A 21,569-nucleotide genomic window follows, 5' to 3' on the forward strand; every position below is an offset into this window, starting at 1 on the left:
TAACTATCAGAATCGGTTTGGCGGTATAGGAGTCCATTTCAAACCATTTTGACTGAAATAGGCTGACTTGTACTCAAGGAATATCAATGAAGACATGTTTTTGCTTTATTTCCGACCGGAAATCGGCAGGAGCAAAGAGAGCATTAGCATCACTTAGTCATTACATCTCATTGGCTCGACGTAAGGTCGTACCCATACTGTATGTGGAAATCAATTATTTCCCAGTGAAGGTCGGACTGATATTCCTTGCGATCGGACCTATAATGGGGTCAGGGCCAAAGAGCTTAAGAACTGCTGCCGTAATGCACTTCGGACTGATAGTCAAACTGCTGGATGTTTTGTGGTTTCATCCTGAGTTGGATGTATTGATCAGATAGGGCGCTAAAGGTTTGCTGACGCCTTACCAGAAAGGTATGGCGGCTTGCCTGGCTGCGATCAATTCCTACATAAATATATCTTCGGCGCCTCTTAGTCTAGGAGGCGAAAGAGTTGTTGGGAGTGTAGGCGTTTGTCAATGCATTTGTTTTCCGATATCAAGAGGGACTCTGTAAGTGAATCCTATGTTACTTACGACCAATTTACATTAAGCAGATGTCTTTACCCAAAGCCACTTACAAGTGAGGCTGAGAACAATAAATAGTATACAACCGAAAGCGGAGCAGCTACAAAGAAGTTCAAAATGCTGCACGGCCAAGTTTCTATGTAATTGATTTTCACAGAGGTGTCATCGTAGGACAAACACAGTTATCTCTCATCACACTCATGATGGGCTGCTCGTACCAGTACCAGGGCATGCGTAGTAGACTTATCTTCACTGGTTTACTGGTTCACTAGTCTTCTAACAGTTTCCTACGAGGACGCCTCAGTGGTCTTTCAGACAGGTGAGTATATTACAGGGTCACTATTGTAGACACTGTGATCACTGTGATGTGAGTGCAGGCCTTCCAGTGTTTGGAGGTAGTCAGACGTTTATACTGCTGTACCCCCAGTGCCAAGCCAACATTAAGAGCTACTTCCTCTGCATGACCGAGAGCGACCAGCGGGTCAAGATTCTGAAGAACCCCAACGGCAGCGCAAGGAATTTCACGGTGAGCACTTGTTTTCAAAATGGTAAATGGACTGCATTTATATAGACACTTTACAATATTGCCTGAAATTCACCCATTCATGCACACCGATGGCGGAGTCAACGATGCACGGTGACAGCCATCTCGTCAGGAGCCGTTAGGGTTAGGTGCCTTGCTCAGCGACACTCGAGCCTGGGATCCAACTAGCAAACTTGCGGTTACCAGCTTACCCGCTCTACCTCCTGAGCTACTGCCTCCCATATTGTACACAAATAGTTGTGTACAATATGTTGGACATAACGGTGATCAGATAAGTAAGAATACATACCAGTATGCACATTCATATCTACAAAGGGACACAAAAAGTTGGTAAAACGGTGTTCACAAGTAATATAACCAAATATTGGCTGTTTTTATTGTATATATAATAATGATATAGATGTAATATGGTTTTAACAGCCAGCCAGTTCCCAGTTCTTGCATATGTGAAAGGGGCCAGTTTAATTTATAATGGCCCCTTAAGAAAACAATAATTTTCATGATATAATTTAGTTTGTTCAATAAACCTTAGGTTGTAATTGTTGTATATATGTGTAGTTCCATGAAAATGAACGAAATTCCTGAATTAAGTAGAAAATAAATTTGTTGCACTGACATTTAAGACTTTTAATGCACCCTTGTTTTTATATTGTACCTGTTGTTTTGCATGTAATTAATTCACTGAAAACGTGCAGGATGTAATGACATAAAATATTTGTTGACTTTGCAAGTCATTTCCTGTGATGTGACCCCACAGGAAGGTGACCCCGTGTACATCTCAACTCCTGAACCCAATCCAGAGGATGCAGACCGAAGCCCTTCCAGGTAACCCACGGCAACCACAAGGACACGTCAATATTTTTCTGCAAAACAAGTTTCTAGCGTTTTCTACCAGCATGTGGTTGAAGATATTCGGGGAAATGTCCGCTGTCTTCATTTAACTTTTAGACGATAACAGTTGATAACAATTTGTTTTCTAACAGCAAGTGGTTGAAGATTATCTTAAAACTTCAAAACTATATGCTAGATATTTGGGGGGATTTCCACTGCCTACATTAACTGTTAGACGTTATCAAGTGATAACAATTTGAGAAGACATGTCTAAAGTGAACATTTATCTAAAACGTGGGTGATTTTGGTCCCAATTCATCAAATTGAAGCAAATCCTAATGAACCTGAATAAATAATACATTTTATCCGAGGTCAAGTGCTTATTCGAGGGATATGCCTCCACCCAACCAACCATTTGACCCCCCACCCCTCCAGAACCATGTTGAGGGTGTCCGCCCCCCAGCAGGGGAGGAACCTCGGGCCCCCCCACTTCGGCGACCTGCCCGTCATGGGAGGAGAGGGGCCTGACTCCGCCCCCCCACGACGGAGCAGGAAGGTGGTGGATTACTTCTGGATCCCAACGGACGAGGAGTAACGCGGACCAAAGCGCCCCTCCCTGATCCATTGGCCGGGGCTGTGACCGTGGGCCGTTGCGGAACAGAGAGACGTGGATCGGCGAGAACCTTTGACACCGAGGGAGGATAATGAGGCACAGTGCGACTTTAAAGTGTACTTTAGATGAGGACGCGTCACGACAAAGTCTGAATGAAATATCAGTGCAGACCACTGAAACACCAGTCAGTGTTCAGGATTGTTAGAAGAGTAAGTAACTAGTTACCATTTACTCATTTGGAGGCTTTTATCCTAAGTTACTTGAGACACGTCACTGAAAGGAAAAAAACTGGTTTGCTTTGTATCGACTCCCTCTAGTGGTTAAACGAGGCAGGGTGGTTTGGTTCCTGTTGAATAATCCTTTACTTTTCCTGAGTACGTCGTATCAGATGGTGACCATTTTATGCTGGACAGCATTGTTATGAAAACACATAAAAGTCGCATGACCCATTTAAGATGAGCGACAGGAGAAATAAAGAGAAAAGAAAAAGTTGTGGTGCTCATGTAAGGGACTTTATTGATATTAAAGCAGTAGAAATGTACAGTTCTTATGAACACCCCACAACATGATTCAAACCCACAAGCATGGCTGGTGAGAACACTTGCAAACTTTTCAGGGGGCGAAGTCAACATCTCATGATTTAGCATTTTTTCCGCTGTTTCTCTTTCTGAGAAGGGGAATGACCAATAAATGAATTGATCAGATCGTTGGTTCATTTTATGAATGCAGAAAAAAAAAAATACAAATTCAGAATTATTTCATGTTTCCATTTTAACAGAAATACCAGGAGGCCACACTCACATGGTCACTTAAAAAGAAAAATATGTTTTCAGGAAGAGGTTCTGTGCAAGAGGTCTACGACCGACGCAGTTGCCCGATTAAAATATCCTTCTCAACCGCCTCCCTCACAACCACACACACTCTTCATCAATCGGGAGAAAAGTCAGCTTCAGTTGAACGTATTGGGCATTGAAGCCAGGGGCTATGGACCAGATACTATCCACTGATTGGTTGGAGCTCCAAGATCAGTTGCCATCATCCCAGCACACACAAACGATGAAAACAAAGCCATACCAAAGCCCATCTAACTAAGAGGTAGAAACACAGGCGACGTCTGAAGTATGAGGGCGGCGTGTCTACCATTACACTTGATCGAGTTCTAAGGTGTAGAATGGAGGACGACCACTGGTCTTGGGGAATGGGGGGTATCTAGAATGCTGCTGATCGATGCCCAACAGAGGGAGGGCGAGAGAAACCAAAATAGAAACGCAAATGGAAGCTGCTCAGGATCATCTAGGGTGTCTACAAAGAGCACTTGGCTTTAAAAGAACAAATAATAAAAATAAAGGTTAAAGCACAGGGTGACCGACAGACGACACTTTAAATCCAATATTTTTCCCCAGCTTCTAATTTAGCGACTGCAGGAGAAATTATAGTCGTTACTATGGTTGGGGCCAGTGTTGGTGCTATAGCTCCGCTAAAATGCTTTTATTCCGGCATAGTCACGTCATATTATAACACAACATAAAACCCATCCTACTTTTCGCTGTAGGCTCACTCCAACGAAAAATGAAACGTAATCCTAAATGGAACCATGACTTAACGTTAAGGGAAAGGCCAAATCAAGTAAACAGTTAAAAATTAACAAAATGGAAGGATAGCACGGTCAACACGAGACAAAAAAAAGCCCAAACCAAAAGAAACTACAACATTGAGTCACGGTTTAGAATTTATGTAACCAATAGGGACAGAGGTCCAATGCGAATCATCCAGTGAGCAGAATGCCGTTCTTAGCGTACCATAGGGAAGGAATAGTCTTAGGTGGTAACAAACTGTCGTACATGCGTTGGTTTTCTACTGTTTTTTTCACGATACACAAGCAGCCGAGTGCCACGTGGAAGTGGTTACATGAAGCTTACAGAGCCTAATACAACAGGAGAGGCAGAGTGGAATACTAGCTGGACGAGGTTCACTCCAACGCCTGCTTCTGAATGGTTGATCAGTCTGCGTCGTCCTCAGACTCCTCCTCCTCAGCAGTCTCCAGCCAGGTGAGCCACTGATTGACCTGCAGGGGGCGACAAAGAGAACACGCCGTTAGGATTGAGCGAACCCAGTCCAGTCCATTCCAGATGAACCGCGTTTTACATTTCAGGACCGAGCTGTGATGAAGAAAGGGCTCATCTCTCATACTTCCGCCAGGAGTGAATTAGCGTTGAATTGTTTACATTTATTTCAGACATATCAAAATGAAACGTATCAAAAATACAAAATGAAATGAAAAGCACGAAGAATCAATAAAAAAAATACGATGTTCAATTATTTCACAAAAGAGAAAAATAAAAATGCATATTACATATAGTCAATTGATATGCCTGGAAAGGAGTATGAAGAACTTATTTAATCCTACCCCTTTTCCAAAGGTCAATAGTTAATATTTTGCATTCACCTGGAACAGAGCTTTTCCTTTTCCAGGGAATTCTTGGGTGATGTCTTCTTTCCATGCGAGGAAGGCTTCTTCTTCAATGATTTCCATGTCGTAAAAGTTGACAAAGTATCGCAGCAGCATGCCTGTGGACGGAGACAGTCAGACATGAGGAGGGCGGTCACGTCCAACACAAATACAACGTCTCTCCGGCCAAAGCCAATTTAAGTCAGATTAATACAATCTTTATTTTAGAAATGGATGATAAACCGGGAAACACACACCGATCTCGTGCAAACGGCCGTCACGGTAAATATCTTAACCTTAAAAAAAAAAGTGCTGTTGTCTGCATCGTCCGATTCATCATAACAGGGCGACTGGGGCAACCAACAGCGCATAGTGACACATCAGTCATTGGTTAAGCTCCCGTGACATGCCACCAGGTGTGAGCGTGATTAGCCTCACAAGGCGTGTTGAAAATCTGCCTCTTCTGACATCACAAGTGGGCGTGTCCACCTAGATGTGCGACGGATAGTTGAGCAACGTTTTGCCACGGTCCACTGGGTAGGCCGATCTATCCGGCACACATCCAGGTGGACCCGCCCACTTGTGATGTCATAAGAGGCCGATTTTTTCAAAACGGCTCGTAAGGCTAATGAAACTCATACCTGGTGGGACCTTTAAAGGGGACATACTATAGCACCAGGTGTGAGTGTGATTGGCCTTACGAACCGTTTCGAAAATCTGCCCCACATGACATCACTAGTGGGCGTGTCCACCTAGACGTGTGACGGATAGATCAGTCGACCAGCCCACCCAGTGGACTGAAGTGAACGTTGCTCGTCTACCCAGCACAGATCCAGGTGGACCCGCCCACTTGTGATGTCATAAGAGGCCGGTTTTCAAAACGGCTCGTAAGGCCAGTCGCACTCACACCCGGTGGTTTAATGTGTCCCCTTTAAAGGGTTAGGGGGGGGCGGCGGCAAGGGAAGCGTACCTTTGGGGAAGCCGCTGGCGTTGCAGTGGACCTGCAGGGCGTACAGGGCCCCCACCTGCAGCTGGGTGTGGTCGTGGAGGAACTTCTGCATGACGGGCTTGAAGGCCAGCAGCAGCAGTCTCTCCTCCTCCAGCTGCTCCTTGCTCGGGGTCGACAGCTGGTCGTCGCCCTCGGCGACGCTCAGCTCCAGGGAGATGTACTGGAGGAAGCTGAGGAGGAGGAGGAGGAGGAGGAGGAGCCGTCAGTCGGGTCAAATTCCTCGAGTCCGTTTTAATTGTATGGCCCTTGATTACAGTCGTCCAACGGGCTCACGTCCTACGGCGCCCCCTCTTAAAGAGCAAGGAACCCAACGGAAAAAGGGGGATCCCTCCTTCCTGCGAGGGTGAGGAGTGCAATGGGTGCACACATTATGGCCGCATAACGAGCAGATTTGAAACCAAACGCAGTGGTTTCGAAAACGGAAACGCGTCCACATGTTGTCATGACTGCGGCGTCGGGGGGCAGAGGACGGTACCTGGTCATGAGGATGTTGACGAAGCCCTTGTCTGTGTGCAGCCGGGGGGAGATGTTGTCTTTGATCCACTTGTAGATGGACTGTGGAGAGGGGTCCGCCTTGATCTGCTTCAGGAGCTCCTTCTCCAGCTTGAGCAGGGGGAACAGGAAGCTCAGGCCCTTCCCCTCCAGGATCTCCAGCATGCGGTCCTTGTTCTGGTCGATTTCTAAAACAACACCGGGGTTGGGTTAGTGTCTGGGGGATCAGGGACGATCGAAAGACATGATGAAGGGGTCGGCTTAGCTCAGGAGGTAGAGCAGTTGCCTTGTAACCGAAAGGTCGCTAGTTCGATCCCCAGCTCCTCCTAGCTGATTGTTGATGTGTCCCTGAGCAAGACACTTAACCCTAACTGCTCCTGACGAGCTGGCTGTCGCCTTGCATGGTTGACTCTGCCGTCGGTGTGTCAATGTGTATATTAACTGATGTAAGTCGCTTTGGATAAAAGCGTCTGCTAAATGCCCTAATTGTAATTATGATCCTCGCTACTGAAAGTACGGAGAAAAAAATTAAAGTCTGTCATCCTGGTGATCAAATCATCATAACCCTCTTTCGAGGCTTCACTTGAAGGTGACATATTATACCACCAGGTGTGAGTGGGATCAGCCGTTACACGCCGTTTTGAAAATCGGGCTCTTCTGACATCACAGGTGGGCGTGTCCACCTAGATGTGTGCTGGATAGATCAGCCTACCAGCCTGCCCAGTGGACTGGAGCAAACGTTGCTCATCTCTCCGTCACACATCTAGGTGGACACGCCCACTTGTGATGTCGTAACAGCCCGATTTTCAAAAGGGCGTGTAACGGCTAATCACACTCACAACCTGGTGGCATAATATGTCACCTAGCAAGGACTTTGTGCAGTATTCGTACGGTGGTTCACCGTCATTGGGTTATCGGGGCTGACCCTCCGACCCCGTGTGCAACAGGAGTCAGACGGGGTGGGGGGCCGTACCGGGGAGCATCTTCTGCATGTTGACCTTGCTGTGCTGGAAGAGGTCGGTGAGCCACTCGCGGTCCTTCAGCTTGGCCATCTGCTGCAGACACAGCAGGAACAGCGGGAAGTGGGTGCCGTTCTCCAGCGGGTGGGCCAGCTCTGCCATGTTCACCAGCTCGGCCATCACCGCCCGCGCCGCAAACTGGGCCAGGTAGGACTTGACCAGCGGCGTGTCCACCTCGATCTTGGGGCACTGGTCCAGCACGCTGAGGAAGGCCTGCGGGGGGGGGGGGGAATGAAGATGAGTTTTCCTGTCGGAAGAGACTCCGACAGGGACCCCTCTGTCATCTTGAGTTGTGCGCTTTGGGTGTTTCTGCGGGTTGCGTTGTGTCTATTTGGCGGGGAATGTGCGTCGTTAATGTGGCGTCTTCGTTTGTTCCTGTGTCCGCGTTACATGCTGCAGGGGGCAGCGGGAGAAAGGGAGCATTGGATCCGAGTGGACCTATGAGAGGGTACCAATTATAGTAATAAACACCAATTATGATGCATCTTTAACGACGCACTGATATCAACTAAACTAGATTGCGTTCCATTAGTTCAAAATAAGTGAATAGATCGTTTAGTTCCCTACAATGGACAGAGAAGACGGCGACAGTGGAAAGTTAAGGGAGACGTGAAAGTGAAGTTGAAAGCAGCCAAACAGGCTCACCCGCAAGAACTAAAACCTGTTAGTGTGTGTGTGTGTGTGTGTGTGTGTGTGTGTGTGTGTGTGTGTGTGTGTGTGTGTGTGTGTGTGTGTGTGTGTGTGTGTGTGTGTGTGTGTGTGTGTGTGTGTGTGTGTGTTAGTCGTCTGCGGGCACCTGAAGCGACCGGGGGGGGGTGAACTACCTGCATGAAGTTCTCTGCGGTGATCAGGCCGTCGGCGCGCAGGGCGTGGATCAGCGTGCTGACATGCTCGCGGTCCTCGTCCGGCCGGTCCAGGGAGCACACCATCATCTTGCTCAGCATCTCGGGCAGGAAGTGCTTGGGCGCCTTCATGTCCCGCACGCCGCCGGCCGCGTCCGCCAGGCTCTTGGTGTTCAGGTAGTCCGCCATGATGGTCTCCTGTGGAGGGCGGGAACGTCAATCAACCGCGCCTCGAACTGAGCTTGTTGGGACGTGCATGTTATTGAATTCATGTTTTATTTATTTTGTATAATATCATATATAATTTAAGTTGATATAAAACAACTACTAACTGTATATATTGTAGTCATTACCACTGTTACTTAGATTCTTATATTCCCTCATTTGATTTGAAATGTCCTATTATGTTAATGGTTGTATCAGCGATGCTAGGCCGAAACAAAAATGATCACATTCATCTGATCTTTCCTCACGATCCGCTAGCTGCCCACCCTGTAAGCCGGCCATCAAAAACACACATCTCTGTAGGCAGCCTGGGCTCCCGAGATCGTACACAAAAACAAAATGATACTACCAACCACTTAAAACCAAAAGAAATAGTATTCCAACCAATCACCGACAAGGGGTGGGTGTTGTGGGGTTTTGCGCTGCCATCGTGACACCGAAGGGAGGGCCGAGCTGGCTCCGTTTGTTTGGGATCTCCCTTCAAATACCCACAGGAGTGACGTCACCCGTCATCGCTGATTACAACCTTTACGTTAATATAACACCGTCATTACCATTGCTATTAACATTCTTATATTCCCTCGTTTGATTTGAAATGGCCTCTTATGTTCAACAGCAGAAGCCCCTTGTGGGGGTGAAAACAGTGTTCTGAGGCACTGGTCCTGTCCCGTGTAGAGTGCAATAAGCCCCTGTTCCCAGACACTCTGGAGGGCTGGTGAAGCCCTGTGAAGAGCCTGACTGTGCTGCAGGTGGCGCCGACGAGGAGCAGAGCATACCGTCATCTTCATCAGCTCCTCCTTCGTGGGCGGAGGCTTCTTGCTGATCTTCTGGGGTTTCTCCTGGATGGGCGGGGGGTTGGTCTTCAGGCCGAGCTGTGGAGGCTGGGGAGACGGCCGATCACTGTTAGAGCCTTGCAGCGTTTCCCCCAGCACTGCATGGTCAAGGCCTTATCAACAGTAAGGGCCTTGACCACCGATGTATAAAAAAATATATTTAAAAATATTATGCCACCAGGTGTGAGTGGGATTAGCCTTACAAGCCGTTTCGAAAATCTGCCCCATGTGGCATAACATGTCCCCTTTAATAAATATTTTTTTAATTATTATGCAATAATAACTGCATAATAATTTTTCTTATTTCTTATCCAATAGAGACTGCCTTTGTTCCAGATGCTGAATCCCTTACAGAGTGTGACAGCTGGCAGGGCATCATGCTCAAGGTTGACTACACAGGTGAGGCCCTGGGGGGAAGTGAGTCTCACCTGTCCCAGAGGGGGGGTTTGGGTGCGCGGGAGCTGGGCGCTGGGAGGGATCATGGCGGGCGACTGGGGCTGGAGCTTGGGCACCAGCTGGAAGGACTGGGCCGGCCTCAAGCTGATCTGCTCCAGGACACAAGAGGTGCAGAACGACGGGCAGCGTTAGAACACACACACACGCAACGGCATCAAGACGGCGCCCGCCGTCGCCGTCTCGCCGTCACGGTACCCCGAGATGCCCGCGATGTCACAAGCCCGACTTGATCGATCCTTCGTCAACATTACATTGTTCTCTTTTCAAACGTGTGTTGAAAACAACAGCGAGCGTGCTCACGTATCTTTTGAAAGGAGAGGAGCCTTTACACATAGGTTTGGTAAATACCCTATGTGGTGGGTATAACGTGGCACTTTGTCATGTCATTCGCGCATCATTAATATACAGACAACCACCTGGAGAACTAGGGGTGCGATGCCACCGCGCCTAGGTCGACCACGAAGGTCTAGGTGAACCGTGAGGAACTGTTTCTAGTCTAAACTGCCAAAGACAGTCACACCCCCTCATCTCTCATAGTCGCATTCAGCGGACCAGCTGCCAGCTTGAGTACAGAACAGAGAACAAGAACAAAGAGGGAATGACGGCAGCAGAGATTGAGTCGGTGAGAGAGCGAGCGAGATGGTAAAAGTGGCGAAGAGGTAAAAATAGAACTGACTGCAGGTAGCAACCCTTCGAATGACGCGTGTTTTTTTTATCATCGCTGTCCATGACTTCTGGGGTTGTAGACGTCATAGATTTTGGTACATTGATGCCGCATTGGCCATTGGGTCGGACGTCAACATCGCCATATTGGAGAGGTGAAGACCGGCCCGTAAACAAATACAAGTAAAACGGGGAGCTGCGGTTTTTCTAGATCAACAGCACTTCAACGTTTACACATCTCAACTGATTCCAATGAGTCGTTGTTATCCAAGGGTTTATGAATCAACTGCAATATCTTTAATAAAATAAAAACAAATAACATTAATCTAAAATGTGTATTGTATGTTTTGATATGAATATAAACACCACCTCGTGAAATCAGCTCGGAGGTGCAAACGTGGGGGGTGGGTTTGTCCTCTATGGAGCTTCTTATCCAGAAACACCGGAGCTGCCACGCTTACTTCAGTTTGTTCACAGGCTATGGGGGCAGTGGGGGCTGGTGAGTACCTCGTCTGCAGTGAGCTGCCCTTTCTTGCTGAAGCGGGGCGCCAGGTCCTTGGACTGGGACTGCTGTTGGGCCAAGTGGTTCTGGTTGTGAAAATGCTGGTTCTGAACCTGACCGACAGAGACCCATACGCATTGGGTTAGAAGGTAGAGAGGAATAAAAGCGTGGAGATCCAATAATGTGTACTCTAAAAAAAAAAAAAAACTGCTCGACATTGCAAACTACAAAGACCCGGACGTTTGATCAGAAACCACTCCCGAGGTCGAAGCATCGCATGAAACTTGGGAGGAGAGCATCAAAGGACATCCTGTGTGAAGAACACCAGCTCTAGAAACCACAACACAAAAGGGTGGGGGGGTAGATGGGCTACCTGGTTAGACTTGACAAAAGACTTGGCCCCCATGTCGAACTGAGACTGCGGCGGAGGGGTGGTGTGGCCGCTGTGGCCGTTGAAGAGCGGGTTGCTTCGGTGGCGCCCCATGGTGGGAGAGTACCTGTCCTGAATGACCCCTGGGCCGGTCCCGATCCCACCTCCTGGAAAGACCAGGAGCCAGACGGGTCTTTAGCATAGCCCCTTTCACGCAGCTCCTGCTCAATCACTGCCATAACATCTCAGCCACTGCTAGTAGGGCTGAACGATTAATGGAATTCAAATCGAAACCGCGATGTCATAGAACGCGATATGCAAATCGCAAAAGGTTGCGATAAAATAAATAAAAATAAATAAAATTGAAGATTATTTGTTACCGTTACTGACTGGAAATCAGTACGATTCATTCATTTTTATTTTACAATTCAATAGTTACATAAAGAAGCTTATAATATAAATTAATCTCAACACATCGGCCTGGCCTAAATGAAAGAGCAGTTTTTATGTTGACTGCTTCCAATGTTGTGTTGGTCATACTAAAGAATGATTTATTTATTTTTCACTGAATAATACACAACATAAGGAACTTAATAAATTATAAAAATCGCAATCGCAATATTGGTCAAAATAATCAGAATTAGATTATTTCCCCAAATCGTTCAGCCCCAACTGCTAGTGATTTCCCTTTTCACACATGCAGCCATGTCCTGTAACACATCAGTCTTGCTCCCTTTCACACATTGCATAGCAATGTCAAAGTTCATGTTCCAAGGGGCTGTCAAGCAGAAGGCGGTATTGGAACACTTATGGGTGCCAGCTGCTCGCTCCACGAGAACGAATCTTACATCAGACGGACATAATTCTTAAAGTGGCTCTCAATGTTACTGCTTTCATTTACAATACAGCCATACCGGCAGTGATCCGTCAATGTCACTAGGTCTCGAGCAGGGAAAATTTGATTTTCGAAAAAAAAGAAATTTGCAATTTCTTTTACTGTTCCCATTTATACATGAACCCATGCAGGAAATATCCCGGAGTATTACAGGGACAGCATGCATGTGTAAAAGGGGCTTTCGACAGGAAGCCCACATTTCCTTTGACGTCATCAACCACAAACACAGACCCACAAAGACATAGGACGGAGCCACGTACCTGGCATCTGTCCAAACATTTCCGCCAATCCTCCGAGAGTCTCCCTGTCTAATTTCATCCGGTTGGGCATGAAGGGGCCTTCCAGGAAGAATTCCATCCTCATCCCGTGAGACATGGGTGCTGGAATGAAGACACCCAAATCCTACACACACACAAACACACACGGGACAACAAAATAGTTAAAGTATTGTACATTGAAAATATAATGTTTAAGTGGCATGGGTCTTTATAATACAAATACAACACACAGTCCCACTTAAATGTTAGACCCACATTTTATATTATATCACATATTTCTGTTCAACCAATTATGTGATAATCCTTCCGTGTTCCAAGAGTTCTATACAGAGAAATAGTCAAGTATCCTAAAGAGAGCAGCATTTAAGCTGGACTGTATTCTTGTTTTTACAATTCTTACTACGTCAAAGTATCCCATTTCATCAGTTGTTTGTTAACGGCGGGTATATATCTACACCCAGGGCCATTCGCCCCGGTTCACTTTGCACCCAGGATGTACACCCATGTGGCGGCCTTAAGGGCTCTTTATGGTCCCACGTTCACGCAACGCAAGCGGGTTACGGACCCCTTACGTCCTTGCGGACCCTCCTTGCGTCCACCGCAAGGGCCGGACGTGCGGCTCCCAAAAATCGTAACCTTCCGTCGAGGCGACGCAGCAGCAAGGGCTGTGATTGGTCCGCTATCTAAAACCCGCCGCAGAACCATAAAGGTTCACGACTGCGTTGAAGCGTCTGCGTGGTCACTGCGTTGCGGGAACGTGGGACCATAAAAAGGCCTTTCTTTAAGCTCACTCACTTTCACTGCTTCCTGACGGATCTGGTGGATGGTCTTTGGTCCGTTGTCGATGAAGGCCTTGCGGGGAATCCAGTTGTTTTCTCGCAGCTCCATCGTGTCCTGCAGTAGGAAGCGGATCCTGGCAGGCAACTCCTTGTTGTTCATTAAGGACAGCATACGGCCAAAGTACTGATCCATTAAAGACTGTGGAGGAGTGGAGGAGAGTCAGTATTAGGGTGGGTTCGGGGGCCAGCCTTAGTTTACTGACACAGAGGAGGGTCTGCGTTAACACTGGCCCTGGCTGGAGGAAAGCCGGCGGCCGCAGCCACACAGACTGATCTTAAGCTCTTACCTCAGAGGACAGACATGCGTTTACCTTTCCGTTTTCACAAACTACAATAGATTACTTCAGGGATACTGGAAACAGGACCCATTTGCTTGGAAGGAGCGACTGTATAAAACCTATTAAAACATGGAGGCTACGCAGCCTCCCTCAGCGCTGGGGGGGTTGAACGGGGGAGGTGGGGAGGCTGCCTACCTTGGCTTTCTCATGGTCGAGTCTCGGCCCTACAGTGCGCATTATCTGACAGAGGCACTCCAGATCTTCCCCCATATCCTTGAGCTGGACTCTCTTCTTCTTTTCCAGAAGCTGCAGACAGAAGAGGAAGACAACAAAGCCACGCCCACGTTAGGGATTCAAGGAAATAGGGATGTCGGGAGCATCACTGACTGTGCACAAGGCTGTATGCCGCTACACTGCCTTATTAGGCTCTTATGCAAGACTGCTATGAGGATCTTACGTGTTACAAGCAAAGACGTCCGACTATGACTATTACTGTCTATGACTTTCCCAGATGTCTTTGCTATACAAATTCAGTGCCTTGATAGCATGGCATGTGCTAATAGCCGAGGTATCTTTAGCGTTTCTAACTATACACATTGATAGACACCGTCATTAGCGGGCTGTTAAAACCAGGGCTTTAATGTGAACATCAGTATGCACCGACCGTTTTACAGTCACTTGTTTTATACCGCTTCATGAAAAACGCCCGATGAAATGGGAGCAGACGTACTGTTTTGATGCACTTATGAAGGATAGATTCATGGATGAGGTCCAGCTTGCCAAGTTCCCCGATGAATTTAATGTTGCCAAGCATTTTGATCTTGGCGATGGCCCGCTGCTCCTCCTCCTCAGAAGTAAGCGGGTTGTCATGTTTGTCATAAACTGTGGAGAGAGGGCAGAACGTTAGCAGGCAGTAGGAGTTGTGACCAGTACTTAGAACGGGGAAGGATCGCGGAGGGCTGGATGTTATTAGACAGTTGGGGTTGTAATTGGTACTGAGATGAGGGAGGGCTGGATTTTATTAGACAGTTGGGGTTTTGATCTGTACTGAGATGAGGGAGGGGTGGACGTTAGCAGGCAGTTGGGGTTGTGATCAGTACTGAGATGTTGGCAGGGTGTTAAGGAAGGTGGTTGTTGTTACTCACGCTCAACATTTCTGGCGCGGTTTTCAAATTCATCTTGAAGCTTGGAAATCAGCAGCCTTCTGAAGGTCTAAAGAAGAAGAGGAGAATGACAACAAAGATCAGTCTTTATTGAAGAAAGAAATGTTCACTGGTGTTTCTCTCATTGTGGACCCATTGAGTCACGATGAAAGAACCTTAAGTGTGCAATGAACTGGTTTGACGATATTCCTTAATCTATAAAAAGCACAATTTAGATATTGCTCTGGTATTAATGAGAGAAAAGGAGACCAAAATGGTAAGCGTTCTTCTGCCAGGACTCACTGTGCTTTGCTTTTGGGTTGACTGGATCTCCGGTGATGGGCCATCAAAGTTTGGTGCGTCCTCTGCCAAGCGCAGACATAGCTGAGCATAGAGCGAGCTATACTTTGGCTCTTCTAGTGCTTTGTCTACAATCTGAGGGATGCAGATGAAAGAGAAAGAGAAAGAGAAAGAGAAAAAGAGAGAGAGAGATCAGAGTTAAATCACTGAAAAGGGAATACGTTCGCTCTACTGACCGGTGAACTACCGTGGCCAGGTGGAGTCAGACATTTCAAGGCAAACAATTAAAGGGTAGAAAAGCAGAAGGCCGCTTACCAGCAAGATGACTCCTTTAAGGACGAGTTTAGAATCTACGCCCACGTTCAGGAGCTCAAGGCATAGCTTGTCAAACTTATCAGGCGTGAGCTTGTTTAGTATGCTGGGGGAGAAGAGAAGCATGCGTCAGACAACGGTAAAGATCAGCTTGGTTCTGAACACTGAACTTATTTGCTGGGTGACGGCTGTATAACCCCCTCATTAATTGGAGAGAACTTGACGCACCCGTCTTGGAATTGCCTTTAGTGCAGTGTGTAGATTCCATCACTTACCCCCTCACTTTCCTGAAGATTGCATCGTGTCGCTCTTTTTCGTTGCTGGAGTTGGCATCTCGTCTAGTGCTTCGTGAAGGAACCCATTTCTGTACGCTTTGCCCTGGGGTTTTCCCCAGGAACTCGCTGCACAAACACACAAAAGGCAGATTGAGTATGATGTCGCTACACATTAACATCTTTCTGTCCACTGGCTCGGATCGATGGTTGCCTCGCATTTCCTAAAATATTGTGTAACCGCCGTAAACCTATGGTTCTCAATAAAGAAATCCTTGGTTTGCTAATAGATATATCAATCCATCTCTTGATCAGTCTTGAACATTCACAGTATAAGAAACTGGCAAATGACATAAATGCAAACTACTGGTATACCAGAACTTGGTACCCAAGTAAAACTACACACATAAATGTGTAATAAACCCATGTAGCTTAACTAATTATGGCTGCAACTTATCTCTCATCTAAAGCCAACGGCACTATGAGCATTGGAGATGCAAGTCAAGATGACTTGTTTTCCTGAATGGATAATATGCCAACATCGCCTTTGGCATGCCATTAAGATTGAAAGGCAGCATTTTTATTTAGATGGAGAGATGTCGCCTTTGGACTTCTCCGAAGACATATTCAATGAATAAATACTTAAATGGTCTGGCCAAAAATTCATTTGAATTAATTATTAAAATATGAAGGAAAGCAAACAGAATTTGATTCACGCCATCCAAGTACCGATACATAATTTTTTCCTATTTGTGTGCAAATTAACAGCTTCATTGTTCGGATTGGCAAAAAAACGCCTCGTTTCTGAATCAAGGCAGAAACATTGCATTTGCCAGGAGGAAACCGGTTAATTCATTTAATATTACCTGGCCTTTCAATTCCATTCCTCCGTAGCCTTGTCGTTCAGGCCTACTGTGTGGTCAGCATAGTCACTACGCTAGTGAGCATAGCAAAGTACCCCTCTAGTTCTACTAATTGGCAGAGAACACGCAGTAACCAGTGTAGCCATTTAAAGCCATGATGTCGACCCCCAGTAGTGCGGTCCTATCTGTCTTTAACCAACGATACCGCTCAAAAGCAACTGATAACATGAGCTGGGGGGCATTACGCGACGGCATGCATCGTGGTTGTTTACTGTTGCGTTTGTGCTAAAGTGCCGGGAGACGCACCTGTTGCCGACAGTCTTGGGATAGTGCTGAGGTGTACTCCTACCACCTCCTCCCCCCGAAGAAGCACTGGGACAACACACACACACAGGGACACAGGGCAAAGGGACACTCAGTTCACCGAACAAGTGCACGACGCGGGACTTCCCACCAGATGCACACGCGTGCACCGCTCTGCGCCGCCACCTTGGGACACCGAGGCTTCACCTGTCTACGGAGAGCTCTCGTGTACCAGTATGAGCCGGGATCCCAAGAGGACTTGGGGCCGCAGCACTGAGCTCTCCCTACACAGCCTCCCTCCCCAAAGCCTACGTCGCCGTGGTGACAGTCTGGCTTCATTTACAGCAACATCAATTATAGATAGGGTAGTCAGTGAGAGTCACGCAGATAAGGCATGGCCTTGTTAATTGACGACACATAACTAGTGCTTTATAAGCTGATCCTTTATCGCTCTCTCTCGCATAACGTCTTCTTATTTGTAATATCCATGTTGTTAATATCCCTTGTTTTGAATGCACGAAGAGAAATGTTTTTGTACAGAGAACCAATTAGACACAAATGCCTCGCACTTGGTAACACAAATTGACGGCCATCGGGAGAGGCATTAATGTTTGTGGAAGACTGATATTCAACCATCATGCTGCGACGAGGATTGCATTAGTTTTGCACTTCCTATGGTCTGGAACACTGCTGCCGACATTAGCAAAACTATCATGGTGACGAGAACCAAAATTACCAGGATGACCCAGGATGACACTGATGGAGTGATTCAGTAGAGAGCGGCAACAGAGAGCGCGCAGCAGTCAGAATGCCACTTGTGATGCCGTTTCTGTCAATTGTTGGAAGTGCTTTTTCTAAAAATAGGCACTGTTCAAAATCCTCGAGGTCCACAGTCTGAGTGTCTACAGCACAGTGTAAATACTTACACTCAGCATGCAAGCTGAAACGTCAAAACTATTTTAAGTAGTGTGACAAATGTGTACAGGAATGTGGTTGGGCAGATACATACACTTTTTGGTGAGCAGATCATAACTAGTCTTTAGTGTTTAGGTTGCATGTTGTGATTCAGGTCATCCGTGATGCTAAATGGGACTAGCCTCATAATGATGTTGAACCTTTACCGGTATGTGATGGCACATGCATGCCTAGGCCACCAATAGCATTTAAAATCAATAAAAAGTGTAAAGCATACAATGAACGCCACAAGAAGGATGCTTGCTTTGTTATGGAACCATGCATTTAGAAAATTTCTGTTTCACACTAGTATCTCAAGAACAAGGAACTAATCTGCCGAATGTCTGCATGCAGTACATTGTCGATAGTTGTGGAAACATGAGTTTAATTTCCATCTGTTATTTCACTACTGCAGATTTGTCCTGCCACTGGAGTGGAGCATAATTTACATTTAGGTCAAATGTGCCTATAGGACTCGTTTCACACAACATATTACAACATGTTGAAATGTGAAAACATGTCAATATCATTGTTTATATATTGAATGACAACTGAGCCAATTATTTTCTTAACACAAAATAAAGAGCCATGGGCTTCACTGAGACCAGTCCCATTCACTATACTATACAGCCACACAAGCTGTGTGTCTGCTTAGCCCATGAAAAGTGCTATTGTGAACACATCGTTTAAGAGGCTACACTTTTCTTCCCCAATTACCAATTGTGCTGTTTTCCCAGCGTGTGATTCAACGCCCATTTTGATACATGGCACATCCTGCTTTTTTGTGAGGACAGGAAATTCCATCCCTACCAATGCTCATACATGCTAGTAGAGAAAAGGTCCATATGTTCTAAGTTTCATTACCTGAAACGAGAAGCACCCCCTTCTGCAATCACACTCTCCACTTTGGCGGCTTGACAACAAGGAATCTTCAAAAGAATAAGAATAACGGGGGATGGAGGGGAAAGCGGTGCTGTGGGAGAAAAGACAACGAATTTGTAACCGCTGGACGGTCGCCATAGACAAGCACATACACTGTCCAAAATGCAGCCATTGCTCATGTTAAATTATACTGAAACGTGCACATGTGACGCAGTAGTCAATCGCCAAGGCTTGTTATTTTTTCCTAAGCTCCATAATAATGTAACTTTAGCCTTAAGTGAGACGAGGTCAGAGGCAATGCAATGAGCCACATATATATTTGACGTGAAATGATGATCGGCGGTCGGCCTTGGTGAATCTGCAACAAAGCCATCGCAGACTGGCTAACGGGCTAACGTCACTCGCTAGCTAATTAGCTGAAGAGGATGCTGCAGACGTCACGACATTTGGGCATAGACCTGAGAGATATCTTATTCCCACTTGCTGTCATAAGAAAACAATTGCCTGGAAAAGCGATCAGCGTCCTTGTTTTGGTGGGGTGCGTTGATAGCTTCAGCCCCCAGATCTATTTGAAACCAATAGGTTAGCCTGCTTCACCGTTATTCAGTAAAAGAGGGCACGGCGGAGAGCGTCAACGGCCGCCCGGTTGTGTTCACCAGTGATGGATTACTTCAGGTCGGGTCGCCCCCAACTACACTGACCGTGTCAGTCATTTCATGTGGTACTTCATAGTGCCTCGCCGACAACGAGTGCAGTGTGAAGGGTAACGTTAGATAGCATCGCTGCGACGCCATCTTCTCACTGAAACTACGCTGAAAACAGACAAGCTCGATGAAGCGAGCTAGCCGGCTAGCAAGCTATCGGCAGCTAAAGCCGATCGTCGCCCGTTCTTCAGCTAACTAGTAGCAGCCATTTTGGAGGAAAAACAGCGTCTCGGGTTTAATCACGAAAAATGACCTTACCTTTAACAAGACAACTTCAGTTTTGTAGTATTATGTGGCTTCTAATGAAGAAATAAAACAAATGTAAAAGGGAAAGCGGGTTTGCACGGGAATATGCAGCGCTGTAGGAGCAGAGACACATACACAACACCGACTGCTTGCTTGTTTGCGTTAGCTCGCTGGCCAGTTGAAGTGCTGCTGGAAGACTCTCGGTAACCTCGTTCCCAAGCGTTCTCATCTCACGACGGAACGCATGGAACGGTATGCTCCAAATGAGCGTTATTGGCCAGCGAGCGGGGGGCGGGGCTTTCAGTGACATGGTCTAGCGGCTAGAGGTGGGTGGATTACTTTTAAAGGCATATCCGTTTCCGTTTAATCTTTTGGATATCTCCTTTTCAAAATCCTAATAAAACACAACTACGTAGGTATTTTCTTTTTTGTTGCTGTTGTTATTCTTGACATGTTTTACTATTTTCGCTCCAGAAACTATTTTCTGGCCCATACTGCTCTGAGAAAGAAAGAGACCGGAAATCGCGTCTCTCACGCGATTATAACGCTACAATCCAGCATCTTCTCACAGCCTAGACTCCCTGCCTTTTCGGGATGGAGAAGTGAAGCTGTCAGTTGTTTACGTAATTTGTTGCCGTGACCTTGTTGGCGAATCAAAAAGAGGCATCCCTTTTCAGGGCGTTTCTTGAATGATATTTGACCCAATCACATGTGTTATCAAAGGAACGCAACTGCTTCCTCGGCAGATTCATTTACTCATTAATTCTGAGTTTTAACCATATTATATGATAACATTTTATGGTATACTTTTAATAATAATATTAAAATGATAAAATAATACATTTAATAATAACAATAAGAACAACTTTTTGTCAAAATCTCTGAACAAATTGTTTCTTCTTCACACCAGATTAGAATTTTCTGTGGTTGAATTTCCATTGTTTATTTTGGCTCCTTTTTTTGCGATCTGATTGGCTGTGAATTACAATCTTTCCAATAAACCATTCGAGTTTGGAAACAATACCTCTGCATTCGCATGAAGAACAATGTTTGGTGGTGATGGTTGGGGTGTTAATAGAAGACACGATAATAGGGAAAGGTAGAGATATGTAAAAATTGACATGAAATTTGAGTTTGCTGATTACATCTAAAGGTCCAATGGAATGAAAATTTCACTTTATGGAGGTTTTCTAACATAAATATGAGTTCCCCTAGCCTGCCTATGGTCCCCCAGTGGCTAAAACTTGTGTTCGGTGTAAAACGAGCACTAGGTGTTCTGCTCGCCTTTGAAAAAACGGAGGCTCAAGCGCGCTGATTTGGAATGTGGTCCCATATGTCGTCATTAAGGATCTAAGTTCCTCCCCTTTCCCTGCCTTGCCCGCCCAGAGAATTTGGCCCGCCAATGAGACACGACCGTGCGAGCGCCACGTGTGTGTGTGTGTGTGTGTGATTACACATACTGTAACGTCGGGGTCGGTCGGGCCGGCGTTCCGGTGCACGGCGACTGGTCCTTGGAGGGGGCGCGTTCCGCTGGGAGCCTGTCGGGCCGTCTCGGTTCACCTTCCTGATCCTCGTACATCTGCAGCTCTGGGTTTAGTCCGCTTTCACCCGGCTCCAACTCTGTTTGGGGGACAGGTGAAAATCTCTTTTAAGGGTTACCTCTCCCTCCTCGCTCTCCGCCGCAGGTGTTCCCTGTTTCGCCGATTATTGGGGTGGAGGGGGCGTGCTCTGGCTTCACCTGCTGGACAGGGGCGGTACACGCCCTCTCCAACCTCTCCCCTGGGCCGTCCAGCCCGGGGGGTTGGGGTCGGGTTGCCACAATATATATTATATGATATAGATATCTATGAGTAATATGATATTATTTAGATATAGAGCTCCAGGACTCCCG

The 21,569-nt window shown here is 46.6% G+C and overlaps 1 protein-coding gene across 4 annotated transcripts; it reads right to left on the bottom strand.

Moving 5' to 3' along the window:
* Nucleotides 1–3,040: 3,040 nt before the first annotated feature.
* Nucleotides 3,041–19,925, bottom strand: LOC307080750 (eukaryotic translation initiation factor 4 gamma 2-like). Of its 4 annotated transcripts, none has more exons than XM_079743616.1 (21): nt 19,814–19,925; nt 18,711–18,819; nt 16,896–16,961; nt 15,730–15,855; nt 15,458–15,560; nt 15,146–15,277; nt 14,846–14,912; nt 14,431–14,582; nt 13,896–14,006; nt 13,379–13,561; nt 12,566–12,707; nt 11,414–11,577; nt 11,046–11,153; nt 9,848–9,964; nt 9,363–9,467; nt 8,344–8,559; nt 7,474–7,732; nt 6,484–6,688; nt 5,970–6,178; nt 4,997–5,118; nt 3,041–4,615 (listed from the first exon to the last, which is right to left on the bottom strand). In XM_079743616.1, exons 1-21 carry the CDS (start codon nt 19,905–19,907, stop codon nt 4,550–4,552), a joined length of 2,856 nt encoding a protein of 951 aa, XP_079599742.1. In that variant the 5' UTR covers nt 19,908–19,925; the 3' UTR covers nt 3,041–4,549. The 4 variants fall into 4 exon arrangements, with proteins under 4 accessions (XP_079599742.1, XP_079599741.1, XP_079599743.1 ...); XM_079743615.1 differs by having other exon boundaries at nt 9,848–9,967; XM_079743617.1 differs by lacking the exon at nt 16,896–16,961 and having other exon boundaries at nt 9,848–9,967.
* Between the last annotated feature and the right edge of the window lie 1,644 nt (nt 19,926–21,569).

This window comes from Pollachius pollachius (assembly GCF_949987615.1).
Source record: "Pollachius pollachius genome assembly, chromosome: 9".
In the NCBI taxonomy this organism is placed as follows: Eukaryota; Metazoa; Chordata; class Actinopteri; order Gadiformes; family Gadidae; genus Pollachius; species Pollachius pollachius.